At 43.9% G+C, this 14,762-nt stretch overlaps 1 protein-coding gene across 10 annotated transcripts in view; it reads right to left on the bottom strand.

The window, feature by feature from the left end:
- The window catches only part of acadvl (acyl-CoA dehydrogenase very long chain), a 142,613-nt gene that overhangs the window by 34,863 nt on the left and 92,988 nt on the right, over positions 1 to 14,762 (bottom strand). For all 10 annotated transcript variants that reach the window (XR_011886060.1, XR_011886059.1, XR_011886058.1 and 7 more), the window contains one exon: positions 4,200 to 4,272. Coding sequence is in view for 7 of the 10 variants with exons in the window: in XM_072258535.1 (XP_072114636.1) it covers positions 4,200 to 4,272 (73 nt within the window). In the remaining 3 variants the exon portion in view is untranslated. The remainder of the gene's footprint in view (positions 1 to 4,199; positions 4,273 to 14,762) is intronic.

Here is a 14,762-nt window from a genome sequence, read left to right as displayed (position 1 = left end):
AAGATGCTCGGAAGAGGAGGTCTTATCCCTGTGCTTCAACCTGATTTGAATCCCACTTCTCCTGCTACATTTTCAACCATGGGGTTTATCCTTAAAGGTGCTGTGCTTAACTACTCCATATTTAACTGTCAAACATGAGATTTGAAGATCACTGATGTGATTTCTTAGTCCGTTGTTAAGAGGAAATTTACATGGATTCACTTTGTCACAGATATTACTTTTCTCCTGTCCATTCCTCTGCTGGTCTCACCCTGTGGCAGATATTCCCTTCCTCCTGTACATTCCTCCCCTGGTCTCACCCTTTTCACAGAGACTCTCTTTCTACTGTCCATTCATCCCCGGTTTCACCCTGTCACAAATATTCCCTTAACACAAAATACTCTGCAGATGCTGGGGTCAAAGCAACACTCACAACATGCTGGCGGAACTCAGCAGGTCGGGCAGCATCTGTGGAACTGATCGTTTCCACGGATGCTGCCCGACCTGCTGAGTTCCTCCAGCGTGTTACAAATATTCCCTTTCTTCTTTCCATTCCTCCCCTGCCCACTTTTCATCTGAACCCAATTGGTAGTGCTTTTCCCAATTTTGATCAATGACCTCCACCTGAAATGTTAAGTTTGCTTCTCCCTCCACAGATACTGCCTGACCTGCTGTGTACTTCCACCATGTTTTGTTTTTATTTCACAATTTCAGCACCTGCAGGCTTTTAGTTTTGAAGCCTGAAGGCACACACTCAGCGATTCAGAAACAGCTTCTTCCCCTCTGCCATCCAATTCCTAAATGGACACTGAATCCATGAACACTACCTCACCAATTTCTATTTGTTTTTTTGCACTACTTATCTTAACTGCTTAACAGACACGTATATGCTTAATGTAATCCAGTTTTTTTCCTCTATATTTATCATGTATTTCATTGTACTGCTGTTGTAAAGTTAACAACTTTCATGACATATGCCAGTTATATTAAACCTGATTCTGATTAGTGAATGCTACAATGTGGCAAATGACGGAGACAAGACTACGCAGAATGAGCTTTTACAGGCAGCAGTACAAAGAAACATAGAAACATAGAAAATAGGTGCAGGAGTAGGCCATTCAGCCCTTCGAGCCTGCACCGCCACTTATTATGATCATGGCTGATCATCCAACTCAGAACCCCGCCCCAGCCTTCCCTCCATGCCCCCTGACCCCCGTAGCCACAAGGGCCATATCTAACTCCCTCTTAAATGTAGCCAATGAACTGGCCTCAACTGTTTCCTGTGGCAGAGAATTCCACAGATTTACCACTCTCTGTGTGAAGAAGTTTTTCCTAATCTCGGTCCTAAAAGGCTTCCCCTGTATCCTCAAACTGTGGCCCCTCGTTCTGGACTTCCCCAACATCGGGAACAATCTTCCTGCATCTAGCCTGTCCAATCCCTTTAGGATCTTATACGTTTCAATCAGATCCCCCCTCAATCTTCTAAATTCCAACCAGTACAAGCCCAGTTCATCCAGTCTTTCTTCATATGAAAGTCCTGCCATCCCAGGAATCAATCTGGTGAACCTTCTTTGTACTCCCTCTATGGCAAGGATGTCTTTCCTCAGATTAGGGGACCAAAACTGCACACAATACTCCAGGTGTGGTCTCACCAAGGCCTTGTACAACTGCAGTAGTACCTCCCTGCTCCTGTACTCGAATCCTCTCGCTATAAATGCCAGCATACCATTCGTCTTTTTCACCGCCTGCTGTAGCTGCATGCCCACTTTCAATGACTGGTGTATAATGACACCCAGGTCTCGTTGCACCTCCCCTTTCCTAATCGGCCACCATTCAGATAATAATCTGTTTTCCTATTTTTGCCACCAAAGTGGATAACTTCACATTTATCCACATTAAATTGCATCTGCCATGAATTTGCCCACTCACCCAACCTATCCAAGTCACCCTGCATCCTCTTAGCATCCTCCTCACAGCCAACACCGCCACCCAGCTTCGTGTCATCCGCAAACTTGGAGATTCTGCATTTAATTTCCTCATCCAAGTCATTAATATATATTGTAAACAACTAGGGTCCCAGCACTGAGCCTTGCGGTACCCCACTAGTCACCGCCTGCCATTCTGAAAAGGTCCCGTTTATTCCCACTCTTTGCTTCCTGTCTGCTAACCAATTCTCCACCCACACCAATACCTTACCCCCAATACCGTGTGCTTTAAGTTTGCACACTAATCTCCTGTGTGGGACCTTGTCAAAAGCCTTTTGAAAATCCAAATATACCACATCCACTGGTTCTCCCCTATCCACTCTACTAGTTACATCCTCAAAAAATTCTATGAGATTCGTCAGACATGATTTTCCTTTCACAAATCCATGCTGACTTTGTCCGATGATTTCACCGCTTTCCAAATGTGCTGTTATCACATCTTTGGTAACTGACTCTAGCATTTTCCCCACCACCGATGTTAGGCTAACCGGTCTATAATTCCCCAGTTTCTCTCTCCCTCCTTTTTTAAAAAGCGGGGTTATAATAGCCACCCTCCAATCCTCAGGAACTAGTCCAGAATCTAAAGAGTTTTGAAAAATTATCACTAATGCATCCACTATTTCTTGGGCTACTTCCTTAAGCACTCTGAGATGCAGACCATCTGGCCCTGGGGATTTATCTGCCTTCAATCCCTTCAATTTACCTAACACCACTTCCCTACTAACATGTATTTCGCTCAGTTCCTCCATCTCACTGGACCCTCTGTCCCCTACTATTTCTGGAAGATTATTTATGTCCTCCTTAGTGAAGACAGAACCAAAGTAATTATTCAATTGGTCTGTCATGTCCTTGCTCCCCATAATCAATTCACCTGTTTCTGTCTGTAGGGGACCTACATTTGTCTTTACCAGTCTTTTCCTTTTTACATATCTATAAAAGCTTTTACAGTCAGTTTTTATGCTCCCTGCCAGTTTTCTCTCATAATCTTTTTTCCCCTTCCTAATTAAGCCCTTTGTCCTCCTCTGCTGAACTCTGAATTTCTCCCAGTCCTCAGGTGAGCCACTTCCTCTGGCTAATTTGTATGCTTCTTCTTTGGAATTGATACTATCCTTAATTTCCCTTGTCAGCCACGGGTGCACTACCTTCCTTGATTTATTCTTTTGCCAAACTGGGATGAACAATTGTTGTAGTTCATCCATGCAACCTTTAAATGCTTACCATTGCATATCCACCGTCAATCCTTTAAGTGTCATTTACCAGTCTATCTTAGCTAATTCACGTCTCATACCTTCAAAGTTACCCCTCTTTAAGTTCAGAACCTTTGTTTCTGAATTAACTATGTCACTCTCCATCTTAATGAAGAATTCCACCATATTATGGTCACTCTTACCCAAGGGGCCTCTCACGACAAGATTGAACACGACAAGAATGGACGCTTCATCTGCTCTTTGTAGTAGTGGAGGTGAAAACATTGGCGTGGAGTTGGAAGTGTAAGCCATTGGCAGTGTTCGATCTTTCTCACCATTGTGAAGGGGTGAGCTGGGTCCCAGGGAGAAAAGCGAAGGCTGTAGTAGGCCACTTGACCCTTCAAGCCTGCTTTGTTATCCACCATAAACATGGCTGAGCTGACCCAGACCTTGTGTGCAGGTTCTTCATTGTCCTCACTTCCCTGATATGTTTATTTCATCTTTAAACCCCACCCAAGTGGCCAAGTGGTTAAGGCGTCGGTCTAGTGATCTGATGGTCGCTAGTTTGAGCCTTGGCTAAGGCAGCGTGTTGTGTCCTTGAGCAAGGCACTTAACCACACACTGCTCTGCGACAACGCCGGTGCCAAGCTGTATGGGTCTTAATGCCTTTCCCTTGGACAACATCGGTGGTGTGGAGTGGGGAGACATGCAGCATGGGTAACTGCTGGTCTTTTATACAACCTTGCCTAGGCCTGCGCCCTGGAAACCTTCGAAGGCGCAAATCCATAGTCTCACGAGACTAACGGATGTGTGTGTGTACACACATCCCACCCTCCCCTGCATCCCCGCACCCCCCCAATGATTCCACTATTCCACTTCCATAATCCTCCAGGGTAGAGAATTCCGGGACTTCTCAAAGTTCCGACTCTTCTCCGAACAATAGCAAATCCAAGGCTGTGATCCAAAAACAGAGTTTCAGAGGCAACAGGCCACAATATTAATCCTTTCCCCTCTCCTGTTCACACATGAAGGTGATGCATACACTCACCTACAATTTTCTTCCCATACTTCAACAACAAATCTTCTGTGCATCCACCAAACCTTTCAATTGCTTTCACCATCTGTAACATAAACACAGAATATGTCACTCTGAAGAGAACTTTTTGGAACATCCATCTCATTAACCAAGAGTGGGTGTGGAAGGAAGGGAGGAAGCCCATCAACAGCTCAAGTCAATAATCTTGCTTTTCTCTCTGCTTTAATCCCTTAGGCTAGTTATAAAAATCCAAATGAGCTACAAAATTTCCAGAGAAAATATATCCCTTACAGGGACAAAAACCCAGCAGATTTAAAAGGTGGGAGAAATTACAGCTGGTGTTTACATCAAGGGCTTATAAAGCTGAAGGCTAGCCCCGAAGAGTGAGTGAGAGAGAGAGTGAGAGAGAGCGAGCCTGTGTGTGAGAGACAAATATTCCCTTTCTTCTGTCCATCCCTCCCCTGCCCACTTTTCACCTGAACCCAATTGGTAGTGTTTTTCCCAATTTTGATCAATGACCTCTACCTGAAATGTTAAGTTTGCTTCTCCCTCCACAGATACTGCCTGACCTGCTGTGTGCTTCCAACATGTTTTGTTTTTATTTCAGAATTTCAGCACCTGCAGGCTTTTAGTTTTGAAGCCTGAAGGCACACACTCAGCGATTCAGGAACAGCTTCTTCCCCTCTGCCATCTAATTCCTAAATGGACACTGAACCCATGAACACCACCTCACCACTTTCTATTTCTGTTTTTTTGCACTACTTATCCTAACTATTTAATTCAGTTTTTTCTCTATATTTATTTATCATGTGATCGCGGGACCATCGCAGCAGGAGGAGGAGTGAGGGGCCTGGGAAAGCGCTGAGTGCTGGGAAGCAGCTAAGGAGCTGAGGTGAGTGTGCTTTGAAAGGAGCACGGAGCGGGGACTCGGGACAGTGTGATCGCGGGACCGTCACAGGAAGAGGAGCAAGGGGCTCGGGAGAGCACTGAGTGCTGGGAAGCAGCTGAGGTGAGTGTGCTTTAAAAGGAGCGTGGAGGGCAACTGAAGGGTTAAACAGTGTTGATTAGTTGATTAGAGGGAATGAGTACTTGAGATAATTGACAGGGACAAATAAAAGGGGGGCAACTGAAGAGGAGTGGTGAGGATTGGTTGGACTGGAAGCTAGCTGTGTGAGTGTGTTTTGGAACCTGTTGAGGGAAAGAGAGTGGGGAAGGAATGGAAATTGCTGGGAGGAGGTTGTGTGGGTCTGGTAATGGTGGACAAGATAAGAGGTGGGGTTGAGGGAAAGAAAGTGGAGAAGGAGAGGGATAGAGACTTGGGACCAGAGGTAGGCAGCTGGGGAGAGGTGGATTATTGTGAAGGGAGAAATAAAGGGAATGAGGAGGTAGTGAGGGGTTGGATGAATAAAAACCAAGACAAAGGGAATAAAAGAATAAGAAATGATAGTGGAGAAAGCTCTGAAAGTGAGGAAGATGAACAAGCTCAGAGAGGAGGTGTTGTCCTAATTAGGTTTAATGAGAAGGCTCAGGGACATATGAAGAAAATTAACCTGTTTGTGCTAACAACAACTCTGACAAATAAGGCAGGGGAAATAGTATTTGCAAAAGTCCTTAATGATGGCAACTTATTGGTAAGATGTGTGAATGAGGAACAACTTGAGAAAGCACTCAAGCTAAAAGAGATAGGAAAATGCAAGGTGGAATACACTGGGAGGGTGGGAGCACAAAACAGTGGTTGTAAAGGAGTGATCACAGGGATACCAATGAGTATAAATATGGAGGAGATAAAGAGGAATATCAAAGGAGGGAAAGTAATGAATGTTCAAAGACTGAAAACAACAAAGGAGGGAGGGGAAAAAGGAAAGTGAATCCGTATTGATTGAATTTGAAGAAGAAAGAGTGCCAAGGAAGGTGTTCCTGGGTTTCATAAGTTACCCAGTAAGGGTGTATGTGCCAAAGCCACTGAGGTGCTATAATTGTCAAAGGTTTGGACACCTAGCTAAAAACTGTAAAAGGCAGAGGAGATGTGCTAGATGTGGGGGTGATCATGAATATGGAAAGTGCGGAACAGGAGTTCAACCAAAATGCTGCAATTGTGGAGGAGCTCATAATGTTGCATATAGTGGGTGTGTGGTTGTGAGATGGGAGACTAAAATTCAAGAAATAAGAGTGAAAAGAAAGATCACTTATGCAGAAGCTGTAAGAATGTCAAGAGAACAGAATAATGTTCCTAATGAACAGGGAGCAATAGGGATACGAGAGATGCAACAAAGAACAAATGACAGGATTTATGTAGACAAAAAGGCTCTAGTAACATTCATTGCAGGAGTGATTAATAGTACTGCTGAGGTAAAGTCAAAAAGTGACAAAATTCAGCTGGTGGTAAAAGCAGCAGTAAACCATTTAGGGTTAGTAGGACTGACATGGGAGGAAGTGAGGGAGAACCTCAGTAATCAGTCAAGCCAGGAAGTGTCATGTGTTGGTTAATACTAATTATGGTGATTCTTTTACAATGGAATGCAAGGAGCTTACTGGCCAATAGCCAGGAACTCAAGCACTTTATTAAAGAAATGGTTGTAAAACCGGATGTAGTGTGTATTCAGGAAACTTGGTTGAAACCAACTTTAGACTTTGTGGTATATGGGTATACAATGATAAGGAAAGATAGAAATCTAGGGGGAGGAGGGGGTTGTGCTATGTTAATCAAGCAAGGTATACCATATAGGGTACTGGAAAAAGGAGATGATCAGGAATACATAGTGGTGGAAGTGTGGGAGAGAGGGGAGGGAGTGGTTATAATTAACTACTACAATCCATGTAAAAGGTTGGATTTGGACAGCCTATTAAAGATACAAGGACAAAACAGACAAAGTAGTGTGGTGTGCAGATTTCAATGCTCATAGCAAATATGGGGGGGATCAGATTACAGATCCAAATGGAAAGGTAATTGAAGATTTGATGGAAGAAAGGGATTTGGTGTGTATGAATGATGGTAGTGGCACAAGGATAGATATAACAACAGGAACTGAGTCAGTGTTAGATATTACGTTAGTGTCTAATACCTTGGCTGGCATTAGTAACTGGGGAGTTTGGACTGCTTCAACAGTAGGCAGTGATCACTACCCAGTTTTGTGTTCAGTGGGTGAAAGAGTTGAAGTAAGACCAGGTGGCGGAACCCCAAAGTGGGTGTTTGAAAAAGCTGATTGGGGTAAGTTCCAGAAGTTGAGTGAAGAAGGGTTGACAAAGATTGATATTTCTGGAAATGTAGATGAATTAAACAGTCAGGTGACTTCAGTAATTATCATGGCAGCAGAAGGATCTATACCTAGGAGTAAAAATAGGATGAATAGAAAACTGGTACCATGGTGGACAGAGGAATGTTGTCAGGCTGTAAAAAACAGAAATAGAGCATTCAGGCTAGTTAAAAGAACCCATAATATGCAGCATTTGGTTCAATATAAGAAAGCACAGGCAGTGGTGAGAAGAACTATACGTCAAGCTAAAAGGGCAAGTTGGAGGAGTTTTTGCGACAAGGTAGGAAGAACAACACCTATGGGAGAGATATGGGGAATGATTAAGAGGATGGGAGGAGATAGAAGGGAATGGGAATATCCAGTAATGATATCTGAGGAGGAAACTGCAGTCTCCAGTAGGGATAAGGCTGAGATCATGGCCAAGTCATTTGTACTGATACACAGTTCAGAAAATTTGTCTGAAGAAGGGAAAGAATAATGAACCAACACCCAGGTGTGTTAAGCAGGAGGGAAGGAACAGATGATATAATTGATGATCCATTTACATTAGCAGAAATGGTGAGAGCAATAAAGAGATCGAGACCAACCTCCCCAGGGAAAGATCTGATATGCTCTGTGATGCTAAAAAATCTAGGAGAAGGAGTGCTCTTGAAGTTGCTGCATTTTTATAACAGAGTGTGGGAGGAGGGAAGATTACCAAGTGCATGGAAAGAAGCAGTAGTAATTCCAATAAGGAAGCCTGGCAAGGATCTGTCAAAACCCACTAGCTACAGACCAATTGCATTAACATCAAGTATATGTAAGATAATGGAAAGGATGATAACAGAAAGGTTATCATATGAGCTTGAGAAAAGGGGAATGCTGGCAAGTTATCAGAGTGGTTTTAGAAAGGGAAGGAATTCCATGGACTCAGTGATTATGTTAGAGACTGAAATAAGGAAGGCCCAGGCAAATAGAGAGTCAGTAGTGGCAGTGTTCTTTGACATTGAAAAAGCCTATGATATGATGTGGAAGGAAGGATTATTAATTAAACTGCACAAGATGGGGGTTGGTGGGAGAGTTTTTAATTGGATTAAAGATTTTTTGTTTGGTAGAAAAATTCAAGTTCGGATTGGATCAAAACAGTACATAGTGGAAAATGGCACACCTCAAGGTAGTGTGATTAGCCCATTACTTTTCATGATTATGATCAATAATGTCTTCACAAAGGTACCAGTGGATATAGGTAGGTCACTGTTTGCGGATGATGGGGCCTTGTGGAAAAGAGGCAGGAACATGGACCATATAATCAGGAAACTACAAGAAGCAATTGATGAAGTGGTGGAGTGGGGTTATGATTGGGGATGTAGATTTTCAGTAGACAAAACTCAACCTGTATTTTTTTTTTACCAGGAAAAGGGTTGAGGTAGGGAAGAAGTTAAGGATGTATGGAGTTGAATCAGAAAGGGTTGCATCATTTAAATTTCTGGGAGTTATATTTGATTCACGATTAACATGGGCAGACCATATCAGGAAAGTTGAGGAGAAATGTAAAAAAGTAATAAATGTGATGAGATGTTTGACTGGTAGGGGATGGGGAGCAAGTTGTTCAGCTTTGAAGAGAATGTATGTGGCTTTAGTAAGATCTGTATTGGATTATGGAAATATAGTATATGGATCAGCAGCTAGGTCTCTTATAAGGAAACTGGATGTGATTCAGGCTCAGGCCTTGAGAGTGTGCAGTGGGGCTTTTAAAACGTCACCAGTGTCAGCCCTACAGGTAGAAATGGGAATAATGCCTTTGGAACTAAGAAGGATGCAACTGATGGCAAACTACTGGGCTAACTTGCAGGGGCACAATGATTCTCACCCTACTAAAGGAGTGTTGCAGGAGTGCTGGGAAAATGGGAGGTTTCAGAGGGATACCTTTAGTCGGGTAGGGAATGATATCGCGAAAGAATGTGGAGTATTTGATCTGAGGATAAGTCCTTCAGTAGTTTATCCGGTTGTAGCTCCATGGGAGCTTGTATGGCCTGACATAGACTGGCATTTGTTAGAGGTAAAAAGGAAGGAAAGATATAAAACAGATTTGGTAAATGCATTTAACTGTCATGTGATGGAAAAGTATAGTGATTATACTCACATTTATACGGATGGTGCGAAGGAACCTGCAACAGGAGTGACAGGGTTTGGGGTGGTCATACCAGCAAAAGAAATTGGATCAGCAGAAGAACATCTAATAAGTTAGGAGTGTTTACAGTGGAGATGCTGGCAGTGTTGGTTGTGTTGCAATGGGTGCAGAAAGCCAGACAAGTCAAAGCATTGATATGTTCAGATTCATCCTCCGTTCTAGCAAGTTTAAGGTCTTTTCACACAAACAGTCGGCAAGATGTACTTTATGAAGTCCTTCAGTTAGTTACAAGGATTGCAAATCAGGGAGGTCAGGTAAAATTTCTATGGGTTCCAGCACATGTAGGGGTGAAGGGGAATGAAAGGGTGGATGAGTTGGCAAAGAGGGCGTTAAAGAAAGAAAATATGGAAATGCACATTAGTATCAGTAAAGCAGAGGTTAAGTGTGTAATCTGGGAAAAAGTCAACCGAATGTGGCAAGAAAGATGGGACAGGGAGGGGAAAGGGAGGCATTTATATCAAATACAAAAGAGTGTTGCAGTTACTAGGGTAGGTAATGGAAACAGAAGAGAGGAAATTGTGTGGACTAGGTTAAGGCTGGGGCATTGTGCATTAAACAAAGCATTGAAAATGATAGGGAAACACCAGACAGGATTGTGTGAGGAATGTCAGGAAGAGGAGTCAGTAGAACATGTAGTTCTGAGTTGCAGGAAGTATGGGATACAGAGAGAGATGATGAGAAATAAATTAAGGGAGTTGGGGATGCAGGAATTCACATTAAAAGGGTTGCTGGGCATGGGTGTGAGAGCACAAGTCTGGGTATTTTTAGCATTTTTAAGGGGTACAGGGGTTTTTTATAGAATATGACGAATAAAAAGGAATAGGATACTAGGATGGTCAAAGATGGGAGGGTGAAGTGTAGGGGTGTGTGTGTGAGATTGGGTGAAGGGATTTAGAATGTATGTCTAGTGCACATTCTGGAGCAGAGCGTGGCGGTAACGCACCATTAAGCTGGATGCCGACCGCCGTAAAACAAGATACAGACAAACAGAGGAGTGGTGAGTGTGTGAATGGCTTAGGGTAGGAGTGGAGCTTTGAGGCTTTGGCTCGAGAGGCTTCGGTGAGCAGAGGCTGAGGACGAGCTTGCTCCCAGTGAGGTGAGGCCCGGTAAGTTCCTTTAATTAATTTAATTAACTTAGGAGTAGGTAATAGAGGAAGCAGTTAGAGCAGTCAAGTGCTCCATATGCAGTATGTGGGAAGTCAGAGACAGCACAGTTGTCCCTGATGACTACTGTTGTAAAAGGCACATCCAGCTGTAGCTCCTGACAAACCAAGTTAGGGAACTGGAACTGGAGCTGGAGCTAGATAAACTTCAGATCATTCGTGAGGCAGAGGCAAAAATAGACAGGAGTTTCAGGGAGATAGTCACCCCTAAAAGTCAGGAGGCAGGTAGCTGGGTGACTGTCAGGATAGGGAAGGGCAACAGACAAAGAGCAGAGCACCTCTGTGGCCGTTCCCATCAACAATAAGTATACCGTTTTGGATATTGTTGGTGGGGACGACCTACCAGGGACAAGTTGTAGTGGTTGCATCTCTGGCACTGAGACTGGACCCCCAACTCAGAAAGGAAGGACGGAAAAGAGGAGAGAAGTAGTGATAGGGGATTTGATAGTTAGGGGGACAGAAAAGAGGTTCTGTGGGAGAGATCGAGAATCCCAGATGGTCTGTTGCCTCCCTGGTGCCAGGGTCCGTGATATCTCGGAACGAGTTCTCGGTATTCTCAGGAGGGAGGGTGAGCAGCCAGATGTCGTGGTTCATGTAGGGACCAATGACGTGGATAGGAAGGAGGAGGAGGTCCTGTAAAGAGAGCTTAGGGAGTTAGGTGCAAAGTTGAAGGACAGGACCTCCAAGGTTGCAGTCTCAGGATTGCTACCCGTGCCACGTGCTAGCGAGGCTAGAAATAGGAAGATAATGCAGCTAAATACGTGGCTAAAGAGATGGTGCAGGAGGGAGGGCTTCATGTTTCTGGACAATTGGGCTTTGTTCCGGGGAAGGTGGGACCTGTTCCGACGGGATGGTTTGCACCTGAACTGGAGGGGGATTGACATCCTTGCGGGTAGATTTGCTAGTGCTGCCCCGGGGGGGGGGTTTAAACTAGATTTGCAGGGGGAGGGGAACCCGAATGTTAGAGCAGATAGTGTGGTGGAGAAGGATAAAGGTCATGCGAGGACTGCATGTATAGACAGAAATCAAAGGTTTGTATGCGATAGAAAAGTTTTCAGGTGCACCTATTTCTTTTTTTTTTGGTGTGTGCGTGCATGCACATCTGTGCGTCCGTGATGATGTCTTTTTCATGGCTTTTTACAAGGCACAGAGCGAGAGAGAGAGACTGTGTGGTGCGCCACTCCTCACAGACATTTTCGCAGTATTTTTCCCTGTATTTTACGAGGTCAAGTTGCGATCTCGACACTCAACCTGGCACGGATGGAAAACGTACTCTGGAGCGGACCCGACTGGTTTCGAACCCAGGAACCTCCGCTCCCGGGTCCAGCGCCAATGTCATTGCGCTACCAGCTGGCCCAGGTGCACCTATTTCAATGCAAGGAGTATTGTAGATGAGTGTAGGGTGTGGATTGGCACGTGCAATTATGACATTTTTGCTATTAGTGAGACTTAGTTGCAGGAGGGGCAGGACTGGCAGCTTAATGTTCCGGGGTTACGTTGCTTCAGACATAATCGAGGGGGAGGAGTGGCATTACTAGTAAGGGAAAATATACAGCTATGTGTAGACAGGACAGCCCGGAGGGCTTGTCTACAGATGCCATATGGGTGGAGCTGAGGAATGGGAAAGGTGTGACCACACTAATAGGGTTGTATTATAGACCACCCAATAGTCAGAGAATTGGAGGAGCAAATCTGTACAGAGATAGCAGACCGATGTAAGAAACAGAAATAGTCATAGTAGGGGATTTTAACTTTCCACATATTGACTGGGACTCTGACACTGTGAAAGAGCTAGATGGCTTGGAGTTTGTCAAATGTGTTCAGGAAAGTTTTCTAAATCAATATATACAGATACCTACAAGAGAGGATGCAATACTTGATCTCCTATTAGGGAACCAGACATCAGGTGACAGAAGTATGTGTAGGTGAATATTTTGGGTCCAGTGACCATCATTAGTTTCAAGTTAATTATGGATAAGGATTGGTCTGGTCCTCGAGTTGAGGTTCTAAATTGCAGAAGGGCCAATTTTGTGGAAATGAGAAAGGATCTAGGAAGAGTGGATTGGGATAAGTTGTTTTCTGGCAAGGATGTGTTCAGTAAGTTGAAGGCCTTCAAAGGCGAAATTTTGAGAGTGCAGAGTTTGCATGTTCCTGCAAGGCAAAGTTAACAGGCATAGGGAACCTTGGTTTTCAAAGGATATTGGCGATCTGGTAAGAAAAAGAGAGAGGTGTATAGCGGGTATAGGCAACAAAGAACAAATAAGGTACTTGAAGAGTATAGAAAATGTAAGAAAATACTAAAGAAGGAAATCAGGAAGGCAAAAAGAAGACGAGGTTGCTTTGGCAGATAATGTGAAGGTAAACACGAAGGGTTTCTACAAGTATATTAAGAGTAAAAGGATAGTAAGGGACAAAATTGGTCCCCTAGAAGATCAGAGTGGTTGTCTATGTGTGGAGCCTCATGAGATGGGGGAGATCTTAAACAGTTTTTCTGCATCAATATTTACTCAGGAAACTGGCATAGCATATATGGAAGGAAGGGAAACAAGCAGCAGTGTCATGGAACATAGAGATTAAAGAGGAGGAGGAGCTTGCAGCGAATAAAGGTAGAAAAGTCCCCTGGGCCTGACATGAGATTTCGTCGGACCTCGAGGGAGACTAGCATAGAAATTGCAGAGGCCCTGGCAGAAATATTTAAAATGTCCTTAGCCACCGGTGCGGTGCCAGAGGATTGGAGGGTAGCTCGTGTTGTTCCGTTGTTTAAAAAAGGCTCCAAAAGTAAACCAGGTAATTACAGGCCAGTGAGCCTGACATCAGTAGTAGGTAAATTATTGGAAGGTGTTCTGAGAGATCGGATATACAAGTATTTGTACAGCCAAGGGCTGATTAAGGATAGTCAGCATAGCTTTGTGTGTGGTAGATCGTGTTTAACGAATCTCGTAGAGTTTTTCGAGGAGGTTACCAAGAAAGTAAATGAAGGAAAGACTGTGGATGTTGTCTACACGAACTTTAGTAAGGCCTTTGACAAGGTACCACATGGGAGGTTAGTTCAGAAGGTTCAGACACTAGGTATCCATGAAGAGGTTGTAAACTGCATTTGAAATTGGCTGTGTGGGAGAAGGCAGAGTGGTAATGGATGATTGCTTCTCAGACTGGAGGCCTGTGACTAGTGGTGTGCCTCAGGGATCTGTGCTGGAACCATTGTTGTTTGTTGTCTATATCAATAATCTAGATGATAATGTGGTAAATTGATTAGCAAGTTTGCTGATGACATTAAGATTGGAGGGGTTGTGGACAGCAAGGAAAGCTTTCAAAGCTTGCACAGGGATCTGGACCAACTGGAAAAATGGGCCAGAAAATGGCAGATGGAATTTAATTCAGACAAGTGTGAGGTGTTTCATTTTGGAAGAACAAATCAAGGTAGGACATGCACAGTAAATGGTAGGGCACTGAGGAGTGCAGAGGAACAAAGGGATCTGGGAGTTCAGATACATAATCCCCTGAAAGTGGTGTCACAGGTAGACAGGGTTGTAATGAAGGCTTTTGGCATCCTGGCATTCATAAATCTAAGTATTGAGTATCGGAGTTGGAATGTTATGGTGAGGTTGTATAAGACATTGGTGAGGCCAAATTTGGAGTATTGTGTGCTGCTCTGGCCACCTAACTATAGGAAGGATATCAGTAAGATTGAAAGTGCAGAGAAGATTTACTAGGATGTTGCCGGGTCTTCAGGAGTTGAGTTACAGGGAAAGATTGAACAGGTTAGGACTTTATTCCTTGGAGCGTAGGAGAATGAGGGGGGATTTGATAGAGGTTTACAAAATTATGAGGGGTATAGACAGAGTAAATGCGAGTCGGCTCTTTCCACTTAGATTAGGAGAGATAAATACGAGAGGTCATGGCTTTAGGGTGAAAGGGGAAAGGTTTAGGGGGAATATTAGGGGGAACTTCACTCAGTGGTGGGAGTGTGGAACGAGCTGCCATCTGA

The sequence above is a fragment of the Mobula birostris genome, chromosome 5, assembly GCF_030028105.1.
Source record: "Mobula birostris isolate sMobBir1 chromosome 5, sMobBir1.hap1, whole genome shotgun sequence".
Taxonomy (NCBI): domain Eukaryota; kingdom Metazoa; phylum Chordata; class Chondrichthyes; order Myliobatiformes; family Myliobatidae; genus Mobula; species Mobula birostris.
Note: the sequence above shows the minus strand (reverse complement) of the source record. Positions and strands in the feature narration are given on the sequence as shown.